The 10681-nt window shown below is 42.6% G+C and overlaps 1 protein-coding gene across 1 annotated transcript in view; it reads right to left on the bottom strand.

The window, feature by feature from the left end:
- Positions 1 to 1433: 1433 nt before the first annotated feature.
- Positions 1434 to 10681, bottom strand: part of Itga2 (integrin subunit alpha 2) — a 92230-nt gene continuing 82982 nt past the window's right edge. The window contains exons 27-30 of the mRNA XM_075976040.1: positions 8142 to 8255; positions 4801 to 4890; positions 2133 to 2249; positions 1434 to 1641 (exon numbers count right to left, since the gene is read on the bottom strand). Of these exons, the coding sequence (XP_075832155.1) occupies positions 1561 to 1641; positions 2133 to 2249; positions 4801 to 4890; positions 8142 to 8255 (402 nt within the window). The 3' untranslated portion in view covers positions 1434 to 1560. The remainder of the gene's footprint in view (positions 1642 to 2132; positions 2250 to 4800; positions 4891 to 8141; positions 8256 to 10681) is intronic.

The following is a 10681-nucleotide window of genomic DNA, read 5'->3' as shown; positions in this document are numbered from 1 at the left end:
GAAATAGCTCCCTAAAGTTGAGGAATGTATGAGTAGCCACACAGGTGTGCTAAAGGGGACTTTCTCATCCCCACACTGTGGTAGTGTGTGGGGGCAGGTTGGGACTCGTGGTGCGGGAGCTGTGGCTGGCTGGTAAAGGAGAGTGGGTAACTTTGGGGGGGACAGGCATGCCGCCGGGGCCTTCTGTCGTTAAGGGCGACAGGGAAGAGGAGAGGCAGGCGAGGCAGTTAGCAAAAGAAATTGTTCATCTCTGGCAAATCCACTGGCTCCCTTCCAGCTAGCTAATCAAGTAAAAGAGAAATCTTGCTAGTCCTAAAAGGAACGCCCCTCCCCCTTTCCTTTGTCAGGATGGCCCCAGCAGACAGTTATACTATAAACTTGTTATAGTATAGGGTGTTAGTAAATTTGGATGCCTTGGCTTTTAAACTGACCCTCCTACGGCATGATGCTTGTGATGCTTGTGGTGTTTTTTTTTTTGTAATTGGTATATTTACCTGCAAGTATTCTATATATGTATATATACATATATATTAAATGTATTGCATGTATGTGCACATATATGTATTATATACATATAAAATACTTTATATATATTCTGTATTTCTCTTGGCTATTCAATCATGTTTATAGTAAAGATAGTACTCAGAAGAGGCAGTCAGGACATGAAAAAAAGCAACAAGTTTTATGTATTTTTTAAAGATCCTGCTAAGCAAGCACTCTGTGATTAAGCTGATCCCAGCGGCATTTCACCTTTTGCTTGTAGACAAGGTCTCCTTAAGTTGTCCAGGATAGCCTTGAACTCGCTGTACAACTCAGGGACACCCCAGACTCGGACTCCTGTCTCAGCTTCCTGAGTAGCTGAAATTACTGTCCTGCAATAGCAAGACTCTTTTTTTCTTAAAAAAAAACTAGTTATAAATAATATTATCATTTAAAAGTAACCTCTGTCGCAACCTTGGATGAACAGCATAAACTGAAAAAAAAACAATCTATGCTGGTTTTCTCTCTTTCAACAAACATTCATATATATTATAGTAATATATATGTGGAAGCATTCAGTATAATATATTATTTACAATATAATTTATGTCACAGTTATATGTGTAATACATACTTATATGCCATATTAATAATATAACATATAATATGCATTATGCATTATATGCATACCAGGTACTTTTCACATCTATTGTTACTTTTAGTAAAATTAAAAAGAGCATCCCCCCATACACTTTCCCACCCCCCATCTGAAAAATGTTACAATTTTCTTGAAGGCTTGTCATGCATAGACTCACTCTGTCTTCTTGACATAATAAACATTAACATGTAAACACTGGACTAGCCAGTTTAAAAATTACTTTTTTTTTCTTTCTATATATAATGTCTTTGGTGTTTTTATCCCTAACCTCCACCCACAATGTCTTCATTCCCAACTGACCAGCAGTTTACTCTAAAATGATCAGGCTAGTTTGCCTATTAAATTATTTAAAACTGGACTGTCACATAGTGAACCGTAGCTGGGATGTCGCCAGCCGCCATGCCGTGGTGTCCGCTGGGAGTTTAGCTGTTGAGTTCTGTGGTCTCGTCCATCTCATCTGGATTTGGGCTCATTTTTTTATATTGTCTTTTGAAGAAGCCAAGCTGAAAGGTGATGATGACATAGCTGGTTACCGCCCTGTGACTACAGTTACCTTGATTTGGTCATTAGCCAACAAACACACGTATCCACACCACACCGTGCCCAGACAATACCAACAGTGAAAAGAATGACATCACCACCCATGGCTGGCTCATGCTTTGTTGCCCACTTCTCTCTATCCCCTCTAGACTGCCTGGACATTTGGGGGGACTGGCGCATAGACTGCAGACTAATGTCTTAGCATTCATATATCGAGAAACTTCAAGTTTCATTGTGTGAAACTAAATATCTGTCATGTCTATTTGAGACAAAATTTTCAGGGTACTGGGTGATAGGGAGGGTAAAACCAAACTAAGTCCTTGTTAGTTTTTTAAAGACTTGTGTAAGAAAGCACAAACAACCTTGCATTTCTTTTCTCAATGGCAAGCGGTACCATGCCATTCAAAACAAGGGCCTTTGGGAGTACCATTTTCTAGCCGTGAAGTTTTCTTACCTTCCACAAACCTGCAACCAGAGCCAAGAGCAAGAGGATTCCAGCAATTATGCTTCCTATTATAACCCCTGTTGGTACTTCCTCTTTCTCGGTGGGTTTCATTATCATAAGGGGAATCTGTGAATGAATACATGATCACAATTGAGTTATCCATTTAGCAGAAAAGTAATATGGTCTAACACAGTTCAATAATTTATAAATATGACCCACAGTTCTGGAGGGGGCTGTGACTTGTCATGGCATTCGTCCCTCAGGCATCATGAAAAACACATTGAAGAGACAATTTGAAAACTCAGGCAATGCACAACCTTTCTACTTTTTTTCCTTCTGCTGTGTTACTGTCTTATGGCTGTGCTGAACAGATGGCATCAGTGCTTTCTTTGTTTAAAGTAGACACTCCAGCTTTTGGTGCACATTTTAGTTCTCCTTTCTTTTCTTTTCTTTTCTTTTCTTTTCTTTTCTTTTCTTTTCTTTTCTTTTCTTTTCAAATGAGACCAAAGCATCCTAGGAACGGGGGCAAGCATAGCCTCATCCAACCATCCAGCCCCTCATTAAATAATTTTGTATCAGCTTTTAAAATATGATTTCAGTCTCATTCAACTTTGATACAAAACACTGGAAAAGCAGAACAGATGGGGTTTTGCCAGGGTGAGGTTGACCTCAGTGACGACACTGTCCTTGGGCATAGTGATGGCTTTATGCCCCTGTCCTATGGTGATCTTTGTGGCGTGGAGTGGAATGGCGTCCTTAGGGCTTGAACAGTGACACTTCATATTCTTTTTCTTGGTTGATAAAAGGGGTCTCCACAAAAAAATATTCTTAGAGTTACAGAGCAAAAGGGAACAATAATTTATTTACTTGCTACCATGTTAAACTATAAAAGAGCTGTCTTTTTTGTTTGTTTGTTTATGTTTCTTGGGTTTTTTGTGTTTGCTTTGTTTTTGGAGACAGGGTTTCTCTGTGCAACCATGGCCATCCTGGAACTCGCTCTGTTGACCAGGCTGGCCTCGAGCTCGGAACTCAGAGACTGGCCTGCTTTTGCTTCCCTAGTGTTGGAATTAAGGGCATGTGCCACCGCTGCCACCTGGCAAGCTGCGTTTTATGGTGGCATAAATAGGAACCAAGCTCTGTGAGTCTGTTTCTCCTCATTTGTATTGAAAAGCTAAAATGTTCTGAATGAAATTACCATAAATTCATGCAGTTCACTGCTGTGTAGTAGTGCAGTACTAAGACTGTGGTCTGGAGCCCACCCATCTGACGCTTGGATCACCCTGTACCCTTGAGCACAATACTTCATTGAAGTGGGCCTTTATATCGGTGTGTGCCAACATATTATTTGGGTTCCAAGTACTCCTGAAAAGGTTATCCAGATTATTGTTTGGATTACAGAATAATTTCACAGACACAAGTAGAAGCCAGTCTCTGCTATTAATTAGTACTGCTCATAGAAAAAAAAACAAGAAAACTGGTGGATTCGTGAAAATCTAACTTTGAATTTTCAGTTACTATCTTCAAGGGCTGCTTTCACAAAAGACAGATTTTAGCAGCGTTTACAGACCCCCCCCCCCCCCCAATGCTGTACCTTTATGGCAGGCTTTGAGAGCAGTCTATACTGCTCTCACCGTCACTAGGTTCACAGTGATTCGAGTTTGGAGCCTGCACTTCCTTCCTTTGGCTCCACTTCTGGGTTTCCATGCCCAGCCTCAGCAGAGAGGGTGTGGGCTTTCACCGAGGTTCCCAAACCAAAGAGAGAAAAGCAGCCTCCATTGTGTGGAATGATTTTTCCGGGGACAAGAGTGAGGCAGCAGTGTTGGGAACTCAACACAGGCATTGAGAGAGGCCCAGAGTTCACGGGGCTCTTGGCTCTCTACCCAATGTGTATGTAGTCTGCAGCACTGGACAGAGGCCAACCGTCCAGCTGGCCTCGGGGGCAGAGTTGGGAATTGACTTCCAGCTCTTAGACAAAAGCTTGGGGAGGAAAATGCTCGGGGCTCTGCCAGCAGATTAGCTGGGCATGGAAATCCTGCTGTATCTAAAAATGGCACATGCTAACCAGAGGCTCACTGCTAAGGAAAGTCGCCTCTGCCAGCCCCAAGAACAGAGCTCCTTTGTCTTCTGTGAAGGGACAATTCTCAATAGTCCTCTCCCTTTTAAACGAGGGTTACATTTGTAGTTCTTTAGAATGTAGGGCCATGAATGGACATGTCACAGTGTCTGGTTATAAGAAGAACTTGTATAAAAAGTTTAATAAATGCCTTATTTACATACTCATTTATAATGCTCTCGATCTAATTCATGATGTAAGGTAGTATATCTTAGGTCTTATGCCTCAGATCCTGACAGTTTCTCACAGCCCACGAAGGGATGCTGCTGCTTGAGGCACGAACTGTCACCATGGTGCCCCAAATATGACAGAGCCCCTTTGTACCTTTTTGGTGGATCGGTCACTTCTAGAAAGCACTTCGCAGCCTGGGGGGGGGGGATAGACTAAGAGAAGGCGAGTGTGTCACTGGACTTTCTGAGTCGCAGCCATCCTGGTCACATCTGTCTAACCAAGCCCAGGCCTTCAGGTTTTCAGCTAGTCTTCTGGATGCACAGAGATGAGAACGGCCGTTTTGTGCTTTACACAGTAGAATGCCTGTCACAGGGAGCCACACAGCACACTCACCGTGACGGAGTTGTCCTCAATCACGTACAGCTGCGGGTTGTGTGTATCAATCTCTGCGGCTGTTGTCAGTTGCAGAGTCTGGAAAGTCGACTGGAACACAGAATAAAAACCTTTCACCCTCGCAGCAGTAAACACAGAAAAGCCGGCCTGATTAAGGTTGTTTAGCTCCTGGCGGAAAGTCACAAGGAGAAAACCTGGTGCGGAAGATTCATCCTTTGCATGCTTGGACTTGCTGTGAGGACTAAGCCTGCCACAAGGTTGCCGGGCAGCCTTTGAAATGTGCACTTTTTGAAGCCAACTGCTGCAAATTAAACCAAAGCCCAGGGTGGCACCCAGACATGAGCCTCGGAAACACCCTCTTACATTATTCAAATTTGAAAATGATTCAAATAGAAGGCTTACAAGGCCTTTTTAAAAGGAAAAGCTTGTCACTGTGAGTTTTTTTAATTTAATGAAACTTGATACGTGAAAGAAAATTACACATAATACTCTTTTACCAATACCTGAACAAGTCTCATAATGGAGCAGGACACCAGCATTTGAGTTTCTTCTTCTATTGTATAAAATATTACTATCTGAAGGTGTACCTGAACTTGGCGATGCATGCTGACTGCAGAAACCTTGAGCCTTCTTACATGTAATATCACATTAGGAATGATTTTACATGTCCTAATCTCAGTGTCTCTATGAGATGATACTGTTTGGGATGCATGTATAAGGACATATGTGTATGATGATGCCATAAGTAAGGATATAAGTAAGCTTAGGTGTCATCAATTTGTTTATGGAAAAAGAGTCTGTTCATTGGGAACATGATGATGCCAATGTCATCAATGTTAGTGTTTGCTATACACTTATAATTACGGGCCTTATAATTATGTGTGAGAGAACTAACATTCAGATTTTAGAGCCATTTTAATGGGCTCTAGCTATTAGGACTCCCTTGTTATTGTTGCTAGGGCATATGATTGAACATCTTAATGAAGCAATTCGCTAGACCATATCCAGGAGCCAGCAAGGGAGAATATATTTCCAAAACGTGAGCCATTTCTTTCCTTTCTGCTGGCCCAGTCTCTGGTTACTCTTAATTTTCTCAAGATGGAAGATTGCATCATATGTTAACCCTAAACACTGATCTTTTAAACATATGTTATAGATGAAGCATTGAGAGTAGTTACGTGGTGTGTGTGTGTGTGTGTGTGTGTGTGTGTGTGTGTGTATAGAAAAGGCTCAGTGGTTAAGAGCCCTCACTGCTCTTACAGAGGACTTCAGCTCAGTTCCCACCTATACCTCCCATTACAGAAGATCCAATTCCCTTTCCTGACCTCCAAGAGCCCCTGCATGCATGTGCCGCACACACACACACACATTCTTATGTTTTTCTAGTACTGATAGTAGAAATGTAAACAAAAAGTGGCCGTCAGTGAATATAGGCAGTAGCACCTGTAGCCTGTATGATGAAATCATTGTTCTTAAAATGCTCATATACCCGCCCACAGAGCTGGCTGTCCTAACAGATGCCCATTATTCTACAGTATTAACTACACCCAGGGGAGCAGAATAGCACACTTGCTACTGTCCACCCAGGCTTTCCTTACAAAAGGCAGCCAGTGCTATTGGGCAGCCCGAGCAGTGTGTGATGAGACACTTGAGATGTTAGGCTGACATCCTTGCATCAGAAAAAGGAGTAGCAGGAGGCACCACCTAGTGGGCCCCATGCAGGAAATGAGACCCGAATCTCAAACCGGAGTGTCTACTTGGCTGTTAAAGAGGATGAAAGTAAGGCAAGGGTAAATAGTTGGCCTCGTATGGAGGAGAAAGATGTGCTGGGCTTGACAACCAGTAACTCTGGAGGGTGTAACCATTGTGAAAAAGGATAAATTCTCCACTACTTAAGAACTTGGCTCCCACAAAGGAAAGGCTACCTCTGAGCCCATTGAGAGTCACTTTCATAAAGGACAATGGTAAAAATATTGTAGCTCCAAGAAAACTCAAAGACTTTTCACAGAGCTGGAGCGACATTATTTTGATGTGCAGAAGTCAGTTTTCCTTACAACTGGGCAGAGTTTGTTACAAACATGTTTGCTCTTCAGATCTAAGGAGCCAGGAACCCACTGAGTCCCAAGATTGAGTACTATGATTGAGTCCCAGACTGAGTACCAGGTTCAGCAGCTGGGAGAACAGTGGCCCCTCCATCAGCATGCATCACAATTTAGGACTTAGAACTGTCCCAGAGGCTGTGAAGCCAATACAGCTAACAGGCAAATGAAAGAGGACTGCATTTTCAAAAGAAATCCCAACCCCTCAGTCTTCCCACTCCCGCAGCTCTGTAATCTTTCCCTAAACTCCCACCACTATTTTCATATTATGTCTCTACACCATCTTACTGCTTATGTTCCGACTCCAGGGCCAAGGTATGAGGGTGATCTTTAATCTAACACAGAACTCCAACTCAGAGAATGGGGGTCAATGCTGGTTGTGAAATGGTGAAAATCGAAGAGCCAGAGTTCAGTGAGATCCAGAGAGAGCCATACAGATCCCCGAGAGATCCAGACGAAGGTAGTTTGTCGGCGCTCAGAGCCAGCATCAGAAAAGGGCATAGCTAGCCATTCTGGCAGTCAGGATCAAGACATTAAGGCTTGCTGTATTTCCATTGTTCTTGCCAGACTAATGTCCTGGCTACCTAATCCCTGGATAAATAGTGCTATGATAGACTCTGGCCTGCCGTGTAGGGAAACAACACTGACTATTGTTTGGGGGGTTTCCTTTTTCATGAAGGTGGAAGTAGCCTAAGACTTGTCTGCTTTTCTGGGTTTACTCATCAAACTGAAGCTAACCCAGGAAAGCAGGGCATCTGCCTCTTTATTAATAGAAGGAGATGGACCCTCATGCTGGATTCATCTTTTCATAATTAGATCAATGACACACCTGGCTGGGAACTCAAGGAGAAAGATGGCATGAACATCCCGATTCAGGTGTGACTACAAAAAGAGAACTGTGGGCACACCATGAGGGAGACCAAGAAGACGCTGTTTCTGGCAAGGACAGCAAAGGCATCCTTGGCACTATTCATATAGATGCTATGGGCTGCTGTGAGCTTCTAAAAGGCAGACCTCTTGATGAGTTCTCCAGACGATTCTGAGGCAAAGCCAGACAGGGTGAGCACTGGAAAGGGGTGTGAACTTACTACCTTGAGTATAGTTGCTCAGGCTTGTTTGGGCATTTCTGCCTGTCGGCAGGGTGCTATTTCATCAAAAAAAGGGGGGGGGTATTTTTGACAATAAAGCCACATGCTTCTTTGCTCACCCTTGACGGGCCCAGTAGGTAGAGCTGAGACTTACAGCAGCAAAGGTCCTGTTCCAGACTCTGGTTGTCACATTGATAAAGTACTCCGATTTCATGTGAAGGTCTTTCAGCCAGCAGGTGATGTCACTGCAGGAGACAGTTCTGCAGTCCTTTCAGATCAGAGTCAATGAGGAGGGGAGAGAGACAGAGAAAACTGGTGTTAAAAATGCTAAAACTTTAGGAAAAGATAAAGCAGTGCTAGGCAGGACACGTGGAAACAGGCACTATCAGAGGCTTTTAGTATTTATAGTTACTATTATTTATACTAATTTATATTAGTATTTAGGTCTATTAATATTTATAGCTGTATATTATTAGTATTTATACTAGTTTATATCTTCAAGGGCTTTTAAATAATGAGTTTCAGAATATAGAGTTGAGATGGGTTTTTCCCAGCCATTTCCTGTCTGTATTGATAACCTCAGAGATAAGAGAAATATGTGAAAAGAAGGGTGTTGCAGAATATTTGTTCAAGCATGCAAAGATGTGTTGCATTTGTTTAACTATATAAAGATGTATTGCATATATTTTATGTTGCGGAATATTTGTTTAACCATGGAATGATGCGTTGCATTTGCTTAATTATGTAAAGATGTGTTGCTCTTTTACCTTCCCTGCCTCAGGAACTCAATTTATCTAATAACAATCTTAACAACCAATAGTGAGGGAGGAGGTGTAGGCTAAACTTCTGGGCAGGGAGAGTAAGTAGGAGGAGGAATTTGGGCTCGAGAGCAAAAGAAAAAGAGACACCAGGAAGATGCCAGGGGCCAGCTGTACAGACAAAAGGAAGCAAGAAAGTAGGGCATACAGAATGAAAGAAAGATAAAAAGCCTTGAGGCAAAACGTAGATGAAGAGAAAGAGGTTAAATTAAGTTAAAAGAGCTGGTGGGAAAAGCCTAAGCTAAGGTTGAGCATTCATGATTAATAATAATAAGTTCTCCATGTCTTTATTTGGGAGCTGGTTGGTGGCCCCCAAATTTCCAACTACAAACAGGCACAACCTGCTCTTTATTCCATTTATTTTGATTATATACAACCTGTTCAAATATACTATTTATGACCATAAAAACGCAACAGTAACTAATTTATGTTATCTGCAATGTGCTGGGCAAGTAAATTATTGAACGGAAACAACATGTCGTATAATTTAACCATTAAACTTAAGGATAATAATTAACTTCCTAGATCAGAGCTTGTCTGTAAGAGAATCCGTAGTTGTCAGGGGCTGGGGAAAGAGGGAGTTGGGCACACAGAGCACAGTAGGGCTTTAGGGTACTAAGCCACTCAATGTGCTGCCATAATTAATGGAAACAGGCAATTACACACTTTCAACTCCATAGTGTGAATATTTGAAATCCAACCGTGAGCCCTAATGTAAACTCTGGCATCGGTGATGCGATCTGTTAGTATAGACCTGTCACAACAAATGCAGCACTGTAATCATGGGGTTTCGATAGTGGAGGAAGCCGTGAATATGTGAGAACAGGAGGTGTATGGGGGATTCCTCTACAGTCACACGCCTTTGTTATGAACTGCCTTAGAAAGTAAAGCCCTTTCAAAACAGCTGTGAGGCCTAGAGAGATAGCACAGTGGATTAGAGTACTTGCAAGCAATAGGACCCGAGTTCAAGTCCTCAACATCCACATGAAAAGCCCGACCTGGCTGTGTGTGCCTTGCAGCCCCAGTGTTGGGGGAGGCAGTACAGACACAAGCGGATCCTGAAAGTTCTTTGGCGATCTAGCCTCGCCAAAATGGTGACAATCCAATGTAGTGAGAGACCTGTCTCAAGGTAATAAGAGAGCAGTCGAGGAGTGCTCCGGCCTCATACTCCTGTGCATGTACCATACAGCCACAGAGAGACAGACAGACAAGACACATACACACACAACACCATGTGCATATGCACAAATACTGCACACCACACACAGGTGTACAACGCTGTACTATACATACAAACGTACACATTGTCCACATAAACTCACACCATGCTCCCCCAACATACATTGGGGGACACTCTTCCTGTCTCTCCCACGCATGCACATGCACACAGACACACAGACACACAGAATCAAAAATCAACAAACAACAAGACAAAACAAAACCCTGAAAACCCAAAAGCACAGTCTATAACATCGGCATGTGTATGGCCAAAAAATACAACATGGCTTATTTGTATAATAACTTATATATACGTCTACATGTTAATACATATAGAAAAAAGTTCTGTTTCAGCCTTTTCTGTTTAGCCCATCCATCACAATATAAAGAAAGCCAGGACAGTTTCAGTATCTGATTGCACAGCTTGCTTGGGGTTTCTTGTTTACTTGCCCGATGACAGTCTGTGCCAAGAGCCATGCCGTGCTAGCTGCTATACTAACCTCTTCTTTCAAGAACAGGGCACAGTTGGGGAACAGACAGCAAGCACATGGAGTTCCTTTTTAAAAGTTAGCAGAGGAAGTGGGCTCCATGTGCCATTTTCAAACCTGATTGCCTCTGTTGACTCTCTTTCCCTACTCACCATCCCTGACCCTCCACA

Source organism: Microtus pennsylvanicus, chromosome 6 (assembly GCF_037038515.1).
Source record: "Microtus pennsylvanicus isolate mMicPen1 chromosome 6, mMicPen1.hap1, whole genome shotgun sequence".
Classification (NCBI taxonomy): Eukaryota; Metazoa; Chordata; class Mammalia; order Rodentia; family Cricetidae; genus Microtus; species Microtus pennsylvanicus.
This window is presented reverse-complemented; position numbering and strand designations above follow the sequence as displayed.